General features: G+C 38.7%; 1 protein-coding gene across 1 annotated transcript; it reads left to right on the top strand.

The window, feature by feature from the left end:
* Positions 1 to 1,837: 1,837 nt before the first annotated feature.
* Positions 1,838 to 8,815, top strand: LOC100981230 (heterogeneous nuclear ribonucleoprotein A1-like). The gene is made up of 2 exons (XM_055115261.2): positions 1,838 to 2,226; positions 4,552 to 8,815. Exons 1-2 carry the CDS (start codon positions 2,088 to 2,090, stop codon positions 5,583 to 5,585), a joined length of 1,173 nt encoding a protein of 390 aa, XP_054971236.1. The 5' UTR covers positions 1,838 to 2,087; the 3' UTR covers positions 5,586 to 8,815.
* Positions 8,816 to 16,633: the final 7,818 nt, after the last annotated feature.

Raw genomic sequence — 16,633 nt, forward strand, 5'->3', positions numbered from 1 at the left:
TATTGAAGTCCCCCACTATTGTTGTGTTGCTGTCTATCTCATTTCTTAGGTCTATTAGTAATTGTTATATAAATTTGGGAGCTCCAGTGTTAGGTGCATATATGTTTAGAATTGTGATACTTTCCTGTTGGACAAGGCCGTTTATCATTATATAATGTCCCTCTTTGTCTTTTTTAACTGCCATTGCTTTAAAGTTTGTTTTGTCTGATATAAGAATAGCTACTCCTGCTCACTTTTGGTGTCCATTTGCCTGAAATGCCTTTTTCCACCCCTTTACCTTAAGTTTGTGCAAGTCCTTATGTTTTAGGTGAGTGTCTTGAAGGCAGCAGATGGTTGATGAATTCTTATCTATTCTGCCATTCTGTATGTTTTAAGTGTTGCATTTAGGCCATTTATATTCAATGTCAGTACTGAGATGTGAAGTACCATTTAATTTATTGTGCTATTCATTGCCTGTGTACCTTGGTTTTTTGTTTTTTAAATTGTATTTTTTTCTAGGTCCTGGGAAATTTATGCTTTAAAAAGCTTCTGTTTTGATGTGTTTCCAGGATTTGTTTCAAGATGTAGAGCTCCTTTTAGCAGTTCTTGTAGTAGTGGCTTGGTAGTGGCAAATTCTCTGAGCATTTGTTTGTCTGAAAAATACTGTATACTTCATATATGAAGCTTAGTTTCTCTAGATACAAAATTCTTGGCTAATTGTTTTGTTTGAGGATGCTAAAGATAGGGCTCCAATCCTTTCTAGCTTGTAGGGCTTCAACTGAGAAATCAGTTGTTTATCTAACAGGTTTTTTTTTTTTTTTTAATAGGTTACCTGGTGCTTTTGTCTCACAGCTCTTAAGATTCTTTCCTTCATCTTAACTTTAGATAACCTGATGACAATGTGCCTAGATAATGATCTTTTTGCCATGAATTTCCCAGGTGTTCTTTGTGTTTCTTGTATTTGGACGTCTAGGTCTCCAGCAAGGCCAGGGAAGTTTTCCTTATTTTCTCAAATATGTTTTCCTAACTTTTAGATTTCTCTTCTTCCTCAGGAACACCAATTATTCTTCGGTTTGATCATTTAACATAATCCAAGACTTCTTGGAGGCTTCTTTCAATTTTCTTATTCTTTTTTCTTTGTCTTTGTTGGATTGGGTTAATTCAAAGACCTTGTCTTTGAGCTCTGAATTTCTTTCTTGTACTTATTCAATTCTATTGCTGAGACTTTCCAGAGAATTTTGCATTTCTATAAGTGTGTCCATTGTTTCCTGAAGTTTTTATTGTTTATTATTTATACTGTCTATTTCCTTGAATATTTCTCCCTTCACTTATTGCATCTTTTTTTGGATTTCCTTACATTGAGCTTTGCCTTTCTCTGGTGCCTCCTTGATTAGCTTAAAAACTAACCTCCTGAATTCTTTTTTAGGTAAATCAGGGATTTTTTTCTTGGTTTGGGTCCATTCCTGGTGAACTAGTGTGATTTTTTGGAGGTGTTAAAGAACCTTATTATATTACCAGAGTTGGTTTCTGGCTCCTTCTCACTTGGGTAGGCTCTGTCAGAGGAGAGGTCTAGAGCTGAAGGCTGTTGTTCAGATTCTTTTGTCCCACAGGGTGTCCCCTTGATGTAGTATTCTCCCCCTTTTCCTATGGATGTGGCTTCCTGAGACCTGAGCTGCAGAAATTCTCTCTTCTGGATCTAGCCATCCAGCAAGTCTACCAGGCTCTGTGCTGATACTGGGGATTGTCTGCACAGAGTTCTGTGATGTGATCTGTCTGTGGGTCTCTCTACCATGGATACCAGCAACTGTTCTGGTGGAGGTGGCAGGGGGGTGAAATGGACTCCATGAGGGTTCTTAACTTTGGTGGTTTAATGCACTATTTTTGTGCTGATTGTCCCCCTGCCAGGAGCTGCAGCTTTCTCAAAAGCATCAGCTGTGGTAGGATGGAGAGGAACCAGTGGTGGGCAGAGCCCTAGAACTCCCAAGAGTATATGCCCTTTGTCTCCAGTTACCCGGGTGGGTAGGGAAGGACCATCAGGTGGGAGCAGGGCTAGGCATATCTGAGCTCAGATTCTCCTTGGGCAGATCTTGCTGCAGCTGCTGTGGGATATGGGGGTGAGGTTCCCAGGTCAATGGAGTTATGTTCCTAGGAGGATTATGACTGTTTCTACTGTGTCACGCTGGTTGTCAGGAAAGTGGGGGAAAGCCAGCAGTCACAGGCCTCACCCAGCTCCCATGCAATCCAAAGGTCTGGTCTCACTCCCACCATGCCCCGCCCCCAACAGCACCCAGTCTGTTTCCAGTCAGTGGGCGAGCTGTGCTGAGAACTTGCCCCAGGCTACCCACATCCCAGCTGCAAAACCAAATATGGCTTTCCTTCTTCCCCTGCCTGTGGAGTCTGTACACTGAATTCACTCCCTTCCCCTGAGTTCTGGCCAGGAGGCTTCTTGATCAATTCAAACTGTTACAATGCTCAGCTGGAGATTTCCTTCTCCCTGTGGCCTTTTTGCAGTGCCTCTGGCTGCCATCCCAAAGGACCCCTGTGAGGCCAGACAAAAATGGCTTACTAGGGAACCCAGCAAGCTCCCAGGGCTTTTTCTGCTGCTTCCTCTACCTCTGTATTTCACTCGGCTCTCTAAATTGACTCAGCTCCAAGTAAGGTCAAAATCTTCTCTCATAATCTAGGCCCTCAGTTTCCTCAGTGGAGGGGTGTGTTCGAGGATGGATGATCCCCCTTTCCCACTTCCACATTTTGGGCACTCATGGTATTTGGGGTGTCTCCCAGGTCCTGCAGGAACAATCCACTTCCTTCAGGGGCTCTGTGAGTCCTCTCAGACTTGCTGATTTATATCTGCATTCATTCTGGAGCAAAAATTCATGATACAAGCCTCCACACACTGCTCTGCCCATCCCAGTTGGAGCTTCAGTCTAGTCCTGCCTCCTGTCTGCCATGATCCCTGTGGACTCTTTGCTCAGTATTTTTAATATATATTTGTCTTCATTATTTCTGTATCTTTTTGCTTTATATTTATTTCTTATTCATAACTTGTTAGAATTTTTTAAGCCCATCTGAATTCTTTGTCTTTTAATTCATAAATTTAATGTTTTTTTTCCCATTTGTTCTACATATCATATTAGGTCACATTTCCATTCCGTTGTTTCATATTTGATACATATGATCCACACTCATTCCTTTCTTTTGTTCTCCTGCTTTTTCCTGGATAAAAATAGTTCTCTTCCATTAGTTTAAATGACATTATTATTATTTTATTTCTATAGTGGTTGTCCTTAAGACATACATGTATTCACTGTTGATTTCTTACACTTATTAGTATCTATGTTTCCTCACTTGTAAAATAAGAATGGAACACTTTTATTTTCCTTTGGTTCCTATCACCCTTCACACCATCCTGTTGACATTGTCTTTAGCATTTCTTTAGGGTTAATTGGGAGGGATAAATCAGAACTTTATCTAATTTGCCATCTTGGCAAGAGATGCCACAAAATACTTCTCTATGTTATTCACTCCCTTGGTTAGAGTAAATGGAAAATAGAGAAGAATTGTCTAGGCAGTGTGATTTTCCTCCTTAGATTGCGTAGATATACATCTATATCATATAAATCTCAGTTAACTCTCTACATACAGAAATATATTAATTTTTATATTTTTGTTAAATTATTTGTATACTTATATAAAATGATCCTATATGAATATTAACCAAAAGAGATGATTTTTGTTTGTTATTTGTTGTTATTTGTTGTTTGTTGTTTTTATGTAATCACAAAGCAAAGAGCTCCAAGTTTTATTAATGACTAGAAATGTTTGTTTCTGAGGAGCTGGTCCAAAAGAGCTGATTTCTGTTTATCAAGTTACATGTATCATTTTGGGTTCAAATTCAAATCAAAATTCTCATATATCAGTGTTTTATTTTTTAAAATACATAATGCATTTTACTGTTTCTATTTAAGTCAATGACAGAAATTAACTTTATTATTAAGTTGGTGTAAAAGTAATTGAGGTTGTTGCCATTACTTTTAATGGCAAAACCACAATTACTTTTGCACCAACTTAATATTTTGCTGTTAACAGATCAAATATGTAAATATATCCAATATGCCTAATTCAACTACATTTTTGAGACAATAGATACTGGTAGAAGATGGATGGGAAACTGTTATAATTTTGGTTTGGTCTCATTTAGCACTGAGATTTAAAGTTCTAATAGAATTTTTTCAAGACTATATCTAAGACTTTGTGCTCTTTAATGTAAATAAAACAGAAAAATACTATGAAAAAATAATTTAAAATATTTTTAACCAAAAGCTGTCAGAGAAATCTGTCACTATTTTACTGTGCCATGAATTTACATCTTTAAAGCCATCTTCAAAGACCTCTTCAAAGTCCCTGTGCTTAAAGAAACCATCTATTACAAATTCTACGGGCCCCCTGTCTATCAGATTGAAACTGTGTATTTTATGGCACTGAGTCCACCTAAGTCAAAGCAATTTGACAAAACGAAACAAAACAACAACAACAAAAAACATCAGTTTGTAATTGTTTTCTTTAAAACAGATGAACACCTTTCTGCCCGTGGACGCCGCCGAAGAAGCATCGTTAAAGTCTCTCTTCTCCCTGCCGTCATGTTTAAGTCAGAGTCTCCTAAAGAGCCCAAACAGCTGAGGAAGCTCTTCATTGGAGGGCTGAGCTTTGAAACAACCAATGAGAGTCTGAGGAGCCATTTTGAGCAATGGGGAACGCTCATGGACTGTGTGGTAATGAGAGATCCAAACACCAAGCACTCCAGGGGCTTTGGGTTTGTCACATATGCCACTGTGGAGGAGGTGGATGCAGCTATGAAGGCAAGGCCACACAAGGTGGATGGAAGAGTCGTGGAATCAAAGAGAGCTGTCTCAAGAGAAGATTCTCAAAGACCAGGTGCCCACTTAACTGTGAAAAAGATATTTGTTGGTGGCATTAAAGAAGACACCGAAGAACATCACCTAAGAGATTATTTTGAACAGTATGGAAAAATTGAAGTGATTGAAATCATGACTGACCAAGGCAGTGGCAAGAAAAGGGGCTTTGCCTTTGTCACCTTTGACGACCATGACTCTGTGGATAAGATTGTCATTCAGAAATACCATACTGTGAATGGCCACATCTGTGAAGTTAGGAAAGCCCTGTCAAAGCAAGAGATGGCGAGTACTTCATCCAGCCAAAGAGGTCAAAGTGGTTCTGGAAACTTTAGTGGTGGTCGTGGAGGTGGTTTCAGCGGGAATGACAACTTTGGTCGTGGAGGAAACTTCAGTGGTCGTCGTGGCTTTGGTGGCAGCTGTGGTGCTGGTGGATATGGTGGCAGTGGGGATGGCTATAATGGATTTGGTAGTGATGGAAGCAATTTTGGAGGTGGTGGAAGCTACAATGATTTTGGCAATTACAACAATCAGTCTTCAAATTTTAGACCCATGAAGGGAGGAAATTTTGGAGGCAGAAGCTCTGGCCCCTATGGCGGTGGAGGCAATACTTTGCAAAACCGCAAAACCAAGGTGGCTATGGCAGTTCCAGCAGCAGCAGTAGCTATGGCAGTGGCAGAAGATTTTAATTAGGAAACAAAGCTTAGCAGGAGAAGAGAGCCAGAGAAGTGACAGGGAAGCTACAGGTTACAAGAGATTTGTGAACTCAGCCAAGCACAGTGGTGGCAGGGCCTAGCTGCTACAAAGAAGACATGTTTTAGACACATACTCATGTGTATGGGCAAAAAACTCGAGGACTGTATTTGTGACTAGCTGTATAACAGGTTATTTTAATTTCTATTCTGCGGAAAGTGTAAAGCATTCCAACAAAGGGTTTTAATGTAGTTTTTTTTTTTTTGCACCCATGCTGTTGATTGTTAAATGTAATAGTCTGATTGTGACGCTGAATAAATGTCTTTAAAAAAAAAAAAAAAACAGATGAACATTCAAAATGAAAATAGAGCTTCATCAATTTACCAATTGTATTTAAAAATAGGTACATGGGGTATGAATTTTAGAAAATGCTTTCATTTGGTGGAATTTTTTCTTACTAGTTTTTACAATAACAAATCATAATTTAAGGAAAACTTGTTGTTTTGTAGAAGTTTTAACTTTTTAGTTGATACAGATTGCAGTAGATATTAAGAATAAAGATTTAGTCCTTAATAAATTTAGTTTCTGATAAATGGAAATTCATCAACCTTAAGCTCTTAAATACCTTAGAGACATCTCATTGGGATAGAGAGAAATTAATGTTGACTTACATCAAGATATACACTAATTTTAGCACCAAGTTGACCATCCCTTTCTGTTTATGTTCACTGCATTCCCTACTACATTGCTTCTGTCATCTCTAGGCCAGAAACCACAAAGTAACCCCAACTTTCATTTTGCCTGAACACCAAACCCATGTATAAAACTGCCTACCAGATACACCTCAAAACATCTCAGACTCATAGAGTTCAATGCTGAAACCATGTTCTCTCAATCCCATCCTGTTTCCCCCACTGTACTTCCTCTTATTTTTAAATGGCACTAACATCCACCCAGTTGCACACCATGAACATCAAGAAGTCATTTTTAATTCTATGCTTATTTTTCACATGTGAAAATGCTGAAATCTCACTATGCCACTTCTCTGCTTAAAAATACCAAAATGTCTCCCCCTGCCTACAGGATTAAATTGCTACATAGTCTGAACAAGCAACTTTCTAATAATCAGACCCTTGTCTTGTCAAACTTTCTGTAATTTTCAACACATGAATAAAATGTGGTAATACTCACTCTTACTTTTGGCCATAGCTACTGAAACCGAAGGCTACTTCCAAATATCTTTAAAGACTAATTACAACAACACAAATTACCACAGGAGATTCGAAGTTTTTTGTTTATTTGTTTTTCAGTGGTAAAAATGACTTGCAAGAAAGAGCTAGAATTTAAACACAATTCAATAATTGGAGATAATTGCACAACAGTAATTTGTTTTAATGTATTAAAAGCTTAGAGAAATGTCACCCATTAGACAACCATTTTCCTGATTCTAAATAACTTTTCATCTAGTAAATTAGTCTCATTTTCTCCTTATCTATGTTTTTATACTTTAATACTGTCAGAATATGCTACCCTATACTTCTAAAATACTTGTTTAAATATTCTAGCTCCTCACTAGCAGAATTCAATAAAATTGAGAATTTGCAAAGTTCCAAAATGTTGGGCTAAATTTTGGCCTATGTCTACACATAAAATTTTCATAGCGAATTAAAAGTGAAAATTAAATTGATATAGAATCGTTCTTTAAGAAAATAACCATGTATGAGACTATTTAAAGACATCTAACATGATGTAAATATTTCTCTTTATGCTTCTGGTTACATAAAGAGCACGAGTTGGTTTATAAACTTGATTTGTAAGCCAGGAAGAATAAACTTTATATTTTAAACATCAACCTTAAACAGTATTCAATCCAAGGAAAGGCCAGTTCAGCTGTTCAGAGTCTTATGGAATATTAAGCAAATAGCTTGATATCCTAGATGTCTCAGGCATTTTCATAACAATATGTTGTTACTTTGAAGACTAGGCATTATTCCTGGATCTTTGAGGTCAACCAAGGTCTTAGTTGACATATTTTTAAAATAATCAGGGCATCCAAGAAAGTCCATGTTGTAAGAGCAACTGGAACTGTATCTACTGTATAATAGCTGAATTTTTACTATTTATGTGTTATTCTTTTTTCTCTTTACCTCTCTGTCTTCAGAATTTACTACTGAATAATTTGTTCTTTTGTTGAGATAGAGATCCTTTATGCACTTTTTATTTGAACTATTTCAAGCACACAATTATGTTGACAGTAATATAGAGTACTAAAATTGTAATCTAGCACTCAACTTTTTAAAATTCAACATTTTACTATATTGGGTTTAGATTTTTTAAAAAAAGAATTTTAGGCCAGGTGCAGTGGCTCACAACTGTAATCCCAGCACTTTGGGAGGCCGAGGCAGGCGGACCACAAAGTCAAGAGAGGGAGACCATCCTGGCTAACACAGGGAAACCCTGTCTCTACTAAAAATACAAAAAAATTAGCTGGGCATGGTGGCGGGTGCCTGTAGTCCCAACTACTCAGGAGGCTGAGGTAGGAGAGTGGTGTTAGCCCACATCGTGCCACTGCACTCCACCCTGGGTGACAGAGCAAAACTCTGTCTCAAAAAAAAAAAAAAGAAAAAAAAAAGAGGAATTTTAAAAGCTATTGAAACAATTGTAGCTCCTTATGTCCTCATATTTTCCTTAGATACTTGGAGGAAAATTTATTTCCAATTTAGTACTTAACTTTTCCAGAAATTGTTTTTATATGTTTACTACTTACATATGAGCATATGTACCATAAGCAGCATCATTTGCTTCTTTAAACTTGATATACCCAGGACAATTGTTTTTGTATCCCTAGACTCCTTGATTTTATTTGTTTAACATTATGTTTTTGAGATTTTTCTATGATAATACGTACAACTTTTTTTCTTTTTTTTAAAATTATTATACAAGTTTTAGGGTACATGTGCACAACATGCAGGTTTGTTACATATGTATATATGTGCCATGTTGGTGTGCTGCACCCATTAACTCGTCATTTAGCATTAGGTATATCTCCTAATGCTATCCCTCCCCACTCCCGCCACCCCACAACAGTCCCTGGTGTGTGATGTTCCCCGTCCTGTGTCCATGTGATCTCATTGTTCAATTCCCATCTATGAGTGAGAACATGCAGTGTTTGGTTTTTGGTGCTTGCAATAGTTTGCTGAGAATGACGGTTTCCAGCTTCATCCATGTCCCTACAAAGGACATGAACTCATCATTTTTTATGGCTGCATAGTATTCCATGGTGTATATGTGACACATTTTCTTAATCCAGTCTATCATTGTTGCACAGTTGGGTTGGTTCCAAGTCTTTGCTATTATGAATAGTGCCACAATAAACATACGTGTGCATGTGTCTTTATAGCAGCATGATTTGTAATCTTTTGGGTATATACCCAGTAATGGGATGGCTGGGTCAAATGGTATTTCTAGTTCTAGATCCCTGAGGAATCGCCACACTGACTTCCACAATGGTTGAACTAGTTTACAGTCCCACCAACAGTGTAAAAGTGTTCCTATTTCTCCACATCCTCTCCAGCACCTGTTGTTTCCTGACTTTTTAAGGATTGCTATTCTAACTGGTGTCAGATGGTATCTCATTGTGGTTTTGATTTGCATTTCTCTGATGGCCAGTGATGGTGAGCATTTTTTCATGTGGTTTTTGGCTACATAAATGTCTTCTTTTGAGAAGCGTCTGTTCATATCCTTTGCCCACTTTTTGATGGGGTTGTTTGCTTTTTTCTTGTAAATTTGTTTGAGTTCATTGCAGATTCTGGATATTAGCCCTTTGTCAGATGAGTAGGTTGCGAAAATTTTCTCCCATTCTGTAGGTAGCCTGTTCACTCTGATGGTGGTTTCTTTTGCTGTGCAGAAGCTCTTTAGTTTAATTAGATCCCATTTGTCAATTTTGTCTTTTGTTGCCATTGATTTTGGTGTTTTAGACATGAACTCCTTCCACATGCCTATGTCCTGAATGGTATTGGGTAGGTTTTCTTCTAGGGTTTTTATGGTTTTAGGTCTAACATGTAAGTCTTTAATCCATCTTGAATTAATTTTTGTATAAGGTGTAAGGAAGAGATCCAGTTTCAGCTTTCTACATATGGCTAGCCAGTATTCCCAGCACCATTTATTAAATAGGGAATCCTTTCCCCATTTCTTGTTTTTCTCAGGTTTGTCAAAGATCAGATAGTTGTAGATATGTGGCATTATTTCTGAGGGCTCTGTTCTGTTCCATTGGTCTATATCTCTGTTTTGGTACCAGTACCATGCTGTTTTGGTTACTGTAGCCTTGTAGTATAGTTTGAAGTCAGGTAGCATGATGCCTCCAGCTTTGTTCTTTTGGCTTAGTATTGACTTGGCAATGCGGGCTCTTTTTTGGTTCTACATGAACTTTAAAGTAGTTTTTTCCAATTCTGTGAAGAAAGTCATTTGTGGCTTGATGGGGATGGCATTGAATCTATAAATTACCTTGGGCAGTATGGCCATTTTTACGATATTGATTCTTCCTATCCATGAGCATGGAATGTTCTTCCATTTGTTTGTATCCTCTTTTATTTCATTGAGCAGTGCTTTGTAGTTCTCCTTGAAGAGGTCCTTCGCATCCCTTGTAAGTTGAATTCCAAGGTATTTTATTCTCTTTGAAGCAATTGTGAATAGGAGTTCACTCATGATTTGGCTCTCTGTTTGTTATTGGTGTATAAGAATGCTTGTGATTTTTGCACATTGATTTTGTATCCTGAGACTTTGCTGAAGTTGCTTATCAGCTTAAGGAGATTTTGGGCTGAGACGATGGGGTTTTCTAGATATACAATCATGTCATCTGCAAACAGGGACAATTTGACTTCCTCTTTTCCTAATTGAATGCCCTTTATTTCCTTCTCCTGCCTGATTGCCCTGGCCAGAACTTCCAACACTATGTTGAATAGGAGTGGTGAGAGAGGGCATCGCTGTCTTGTGCCAGTTTTCAAAGGGAATGCTTCCAGTTTTTGTCCATTCAGTATGATATTGGCTGTGGGTTTGTCATAGATAGCTCTTATTATTTTGAGATATGTCCCATCAATACCGAATTTGTTGAGCGTTTTTTGCATGAAGGTTGTTGAATTTTGTCAAAGGCCTTTTCTGCATCTATTGAGATAATCATGTGGTTTTTGTCTTTGATTCTGTTTATATGCTGGATTATGTTTATTGATTTTCATATGTTGAACCAGCCTTGCATCCCAGGGATGAAGCCCACTTGATCATGATGGATAAGCTTTTTGATGTGCTGCTGGATTCGGTTTGCCAGTATTTTATTGAGGATTTTTGCATCAATGTTCATCAAAGGTATTGGTCTAAAATTCTTTTTTTGTTGTGTCTCTGCCAGGCTTTGGTATCAGGATGATGCTGTCCTCATAAAAAGAGTTAGGGAGCATTCCCTCTTTTTCTATTGATTGGAATAGTTTCAGAAGGAATGGTACCAGTTCCTCCTTGTACCTCTGGTAGAATTCGGCTGTGACTTCGTCTGGTCCTGGCCTTTTTTTGGTTGGTAAGCAATTAATTATTGCCTCAATTTCAGAGCCTGTTATTGGCCTATTCAGAGATTCAACTTCTTCCTGGTTTAGTCTTGGGAGAGTGTATGTGTTGAGGAATTTATCCATTTCTTCTAGATTTTCTAGTTTATTTGCATAGAGGTGTTTATACCATTCTCTGATGGTAGTTTGTATTTCTGTGGGATCGGTAGTGATATCCCCTTTGTCATTTTTTATTGCATCCATTTGATTCTTCTCTCCTTTCTTCTTTATTAGTCTTGCTAGCGGTCTATCAATTTTGTTGATCTTTTCAAAAAACCAGCTCCTGGATTCATTGATTTTTTGAAGGGTTTTTTCTGTGTCTCTATTTCCTTCAGTTCTGCTCTGATCTTAGTTATTTCTTGCCTTCTGCTAGCTTTTGAATGTGTTTGCTCTTGCTTCTCTAGTTCTTTTAATTGTGATGTTAGGGTGTCAATTTTGGATCTTTCCTGCTTTCTCTTGTGGGCATTTAGTGCTATAAATTTCCCTACACATACTGCTTTGAATGTGTCCCAGAGATTCTGGTATGTTTTGTCTTTGTTCTCACTGGTTTCAAAGAACATCTTTATTTCTGCCTTCATTTCGTTATGTACCCAGTAGTCATTCAGGAGCAGGTTGTTCAGTTTCCATGTAGTTGAGCGGTTCTGAGTGAGTTTCTTAATCCTGAGTTCTAGTTTGATTGCACTGTGGTCTGAGAGACAGTTTGTTATAATTTCTGTTCTTTTACATTTGCTGAGGAGTGCTTTACTTCCAACTATGTGGTCAATTTTGGAATAGGTGTGGTGTGGTGCTGAAAAGAATGTATATTCTGTTGATTTGGGGTGGAGAGTTCTGTAGATGTCTATTTGGTCCACTTGGTGCAGAGCTGAGTTCAATTCCTGCATATCCTTGTTAACTTTCTGTCTTCTTGATCTGTGTAATGTTGACAGTGGGGTGTTAAAGTCTCCCATTATTATTGTGTGGGAGTCTAAGTCTCTTTTTGTAGGTCACTAAGGACTTGCTTTATGAATCTGGGTGCTCCTGTATTGGGTGCATATATATTTAGGATAGTTAGTTCTTCTTGTTGAATCGATCCCTTTACCATTATGTAATTACCTTCTTTGTCTCTTTTGATCTTTGTTGGTTTAAAGTCTGTTTTATCAGAGACTAGGATTGCAACCCCTGCCTTTTTTTGTTTTCCATTTGCTTGGTAGATCTTCCTCCATCCCTTTATTTTGAGCCTATGTGTGTCTCTGCACGTGAGATGGGTTTCCAGAATACAGTACACTGATGGGTCTTGACTCTTTATCCAATTTGCCAGTCTGTGCCTTTTAATTGGAGCATTTAGCCCATTTACATTTAAGGTTAGTATTGTTATGTGTGAATTTGATCCTGTCATTATGATGTTAGCTGGTTATTTTGCTCGTTAGTTGATGGAGTTTCTTCCTAGCCTTTATGGTCTTTACAATTTGGCATGTTTTTGCAGTGGCTGGTACTGGTTGTTCCATTCCATGTTTAGTGCTTCCTTCAGGAGCTCTTTTAGGGAAGGCCTGGTGGTGACAAAATCTCTCAGCATTTGCTTGTCTGTAACGGAGTTTATTTCTCCTTCACTTATGAAGCTTAGTTTGGCTGGATATGAAATTCTGAGTTGAAAATTCTTTTCTTTAAGAATGTTGAATATTGGCCCCCACTCTCTTCTGGCTTGTAGAGTTTCTGCTGAGAGATCAGCTGTTAGTCTGATGGGCTTCCCTTTTTGGGTAACCCAACCTTTCTCTCTGGCTGCCCTTAACATTTTTTCCTTCATTTCAACTTTGGTGAATCTGACAATTATGTGTCTTGGAGTTGCTCTTCTCGACGAGTATCTTTGTGGCATTCTCTGTATTTCCTGAATTTGAATGTTGGCCTGCCTTGCTAGATTGGGGAAGTTCTCCTGGATAATATCCTGCAGAGTGTTTTCCAACTTGATTCCATTCTCCCCATCTCATTCAGGCACACCAATTAGACATAGATTTGGTCTTTTTACATAGTACCATATTTCTTGGAGGCTTTGTTGATTTCTTTTTATTCTTTTTTGTCTAAACTTCTCTTCACGCTTCATTTCATTAATTTCATCTTCCATTGCTGATACCTTTTCTTCCAGTTGATCGCATCGGTTACTGAGGCTTGTGCATTCATCACGTAGTTCTTGTGCCGTGGTTTTCAGCTCCATCAGGTCCTTTAAGGACTTCTCTGCATTCGTTATTCTAGTTATCCATTCGTCTAATTTTTTTTCAAAGTTTTTAACTTCTTTGCCATTGGTTCAAACTTCCTCCTTTAGCTCAGAGTAGTTTGATCTTCTGAAGCTTTCCTCTCTTAACTCGTCAAAGTCATTCTCCATCCAGCTTTGTTCCCTTGCTGGTGAGGAGCTGCGTTCCTTTGGAGGAGGAGAGGCACTCTGATTTTTAGAGTTTCCGGTTTTTCTGCTCTGTTTTTTCCCCATTTTTGTGGTTTTATCTACCTTTGGTCTTTGATGATGGTGACATACAGATGGGTTTTTCGTGTGGATATCCTTTCTGTTTGTTAGTTTTCCTTCTAACAGTCAGGACCCTCAGCTGCAGGTCTGTTGGAGTTTACAGGAGGTCCACTCCAGACCCTGTTTGCCTGGGTATCAGCAGCGGTGGCTGCAGAACATCGGATATTGGTGAACCGCAAATGCTGCTGCCTGATCATTCCTCTGGAAGCTTTGTCTCAGAGGAGTACCCGGCTGTGTGAGGTGTCAGTCTGCCCCTACTGGGGGGTGCCTCCCAGTTAGGCTACTTGGGGGTCAGGGACCCACTTGAGGAGGCAGTCTGCCCATTCTCAGATCTCAAGCTCCGTGCTGGGAGAACCACTACTCTCTTCAAAGCTGTCAGACAGGGACATTTAAGTCTGCAGAGGTTATTGCTGTCTTTTGTTTGTCTGTGCCCTGCCCCCAGAGGTGGAGCCTACAGAGGCAGGCAGGCCTCCTTGAGCTGTGGTGGGCTCTACCAAGTTCGAGCTTCCTGGCTGCTTTGTTTACCTACTCAAGCCTGAGCAATGGTGGGCACCCCTCCCCCAGCCTCGCTGCCACCTTGCAGTTTGATCTCAGACTGCTGTGCTAGCAATGAGTGAGGCTCCATGGGCGTAGGACCCTCTGAGCCAGGTGCGGGACATAATCGGGTGTGCCGTTTGTTAAGCCCATTGGAAAAGTGCAATATTAGGGTGGGAGTGACCCAATTTTCCAGGTGCCGTCTGTCACCCCTTTCTTTGACTAGGAAAGGGAATTCCCTGACCCCTCATGCTTCCTGGGTTAGGCAATGCCTTGCCCTGCTTCGGCTCATGCACGGTGGGCTGCACCCACTCTCCTGCACCCATTGTCCGGCACTCCCCAGTGAGATGAACCTGGTACCTCAGTTGGAAATGCAGAATTCACCAGTCTTCTGCGTCGCTCACGCTGGGAGCTGTAGACTGGAGCTGTTCCTATTTGGCCATCTTGGCTCCACCCCCAACTTTTTTTTTTTTTTAATTTAAACTTCTGTATCTATTTAGTAAGTATATTTCAAGTTATTCATTCTCCTTGTCTTGAACATATAGATTGTTTTGCTTTTCTGTTATAATTATCCTGTAATAGAGTTTCAAAGATGTCTACTATTACACATGTGGAGAAGTTTCTCAAGGTTATATACTAATTGTGAAGAGCTTGTTCTAGAGATAATTATACTCTAATACAGCTAAACATATAGATGAGTATTTTTAAATAATCAGATGGCAATTGGAAACTTTTTTTTTTTTTTTTTTTGAGATGGAGTCTTGCTGTGTCGCCCAGGCTGGAGTGCAGTGGCATGATCTTGGCTCACTGCAAGCTCCGCCTCCCGGGTTCACGCCATTCTCCTGCCTTAGCCTCCCGAGTAGCTGGGACTACAGGCGCCCGCCACCATGCAAGGCTAATTTTTTGTATTTTTAGTAGAGATGGGGTTTCACTGTGTTAGCCAGGATGGTCTCAATCTCCTGACTTCATGATCCGCCCGCCTCGGCCTTCCAAAGTCCTGCGATTACAGGCATCAGCTGCCACACCCGGCCAGAAACTTTAAAAGAAGTAGTAACTTGTGGTAATAACGTTCATCTCAATCCACTAAAATCCAACTTCATTGGATATTGCTAAATCACTTTCCAAGGTGAGTGTTTATGCCAACATATATGTAATGTAAAAGTATATGAGCTTCTGAAACAAACAATAAATGTATTTTCAACTTCATCTTCTTTGGACAGGAGTTCTTTTGACTAGTAAAGCCATGTTAGTAAAGACAGCAAGTTGTGTGGTCTTACATGCTTTCCATTCTCAACTAAACTGTTACATTCTTGTTTCTTCTGTCTTGAGAATTACTTAAGTGTCTTTATGTACTCAAATAAATATACCTGAAATTTTCTCAATTATTAATCTTGTATTTCATCTATAGTAAAAGCTTGGACATGATCTAGTACCTAAGAACTCTGCTATGGTCTGAATTTTTGTGTTCCCTCTTTCCTCAATTTAAGCATTGAAATCCTAACTCCCAAGATGATGGTGTCGGAAAATGGGGCCTTTTGGAAGTTGATCAGGTTATGAGAGTGGAACCCTGATGAGTGGGATCATTGCCTGTGTAGAACAGGCCAAAGAGAGCTCATTCACCCCTTCCACTATGTGAGGACACACAAGAAGGCATTGTCTATGAATCAGAAAGTGGCCATAACTAGACGCAGAATCTGCCAGTACCTTGATCGTGAACTTCTCTGGCTTCAGAACTGTGAGAAATACATTTCTGTGGTTTATGAGCCACCCAGTTTACTGTATTTTTTTAGTAGCCCAAAAGAAGTAATAATTTTTAGGTGTTTTGTGTGAAAATTATTTGTTCTTTTAAAGACTATTACTGTAAACTTATGTTACAAGCTTGTCAGTGACAGTTCTCAACACAGTTTCTCTCTTTATTATTTGAGTACCACATTTGTGGGACATTATATTATTTATTTGCACATATAAAATATTCTTCACGTGTATACCAAATTGGCAAGAAATATGTGTCTGTAAAATAAATTTTAAAAATGTTTTTATGAGCAAAATTAAAGACAAAATCCACACCTTACTCTTTAATAAATTATACTCCAATACAGCTAAACATGTAGATGAGTATTTTTAAATAATCAGATGGCAACTGAGAACTTTAAAAGAAGTAGTTATTTGTGGTAATAACATTTATCTCAATCCACTAAAACCTAAATTAAATCACAATAAAGCTTAGCAATATAATGGTATCAAATTGGGTGGGACACATTCTTTTCTTTCATAAATGAAATTACTGCATACTTACAGTATGAAATACATCTACTGAACATTTCAGAAAATATTGCATCTTATATTTTCTTTAGACCTATTTTATATATAAAATTTACTGTATTTGGGGTTTGAAAACAAAATTTGCACACAAACCAGTAGTTTTTATAATCATAGAACAG

This window comes from Pan paniscus, chromosome 6 (genome assembly GCF_029289425.2).
Source record: "Pan paniscus chromosome 6, NHGRI_mPanPan1-v2.0_pri, whole genome shotgun sequence".
NCBI classification, from domain to species: Eukaryota; Metazoa; Chordata; class Mammalia; order Primates; family Hominidae; genus Pan; species Pan paniscus.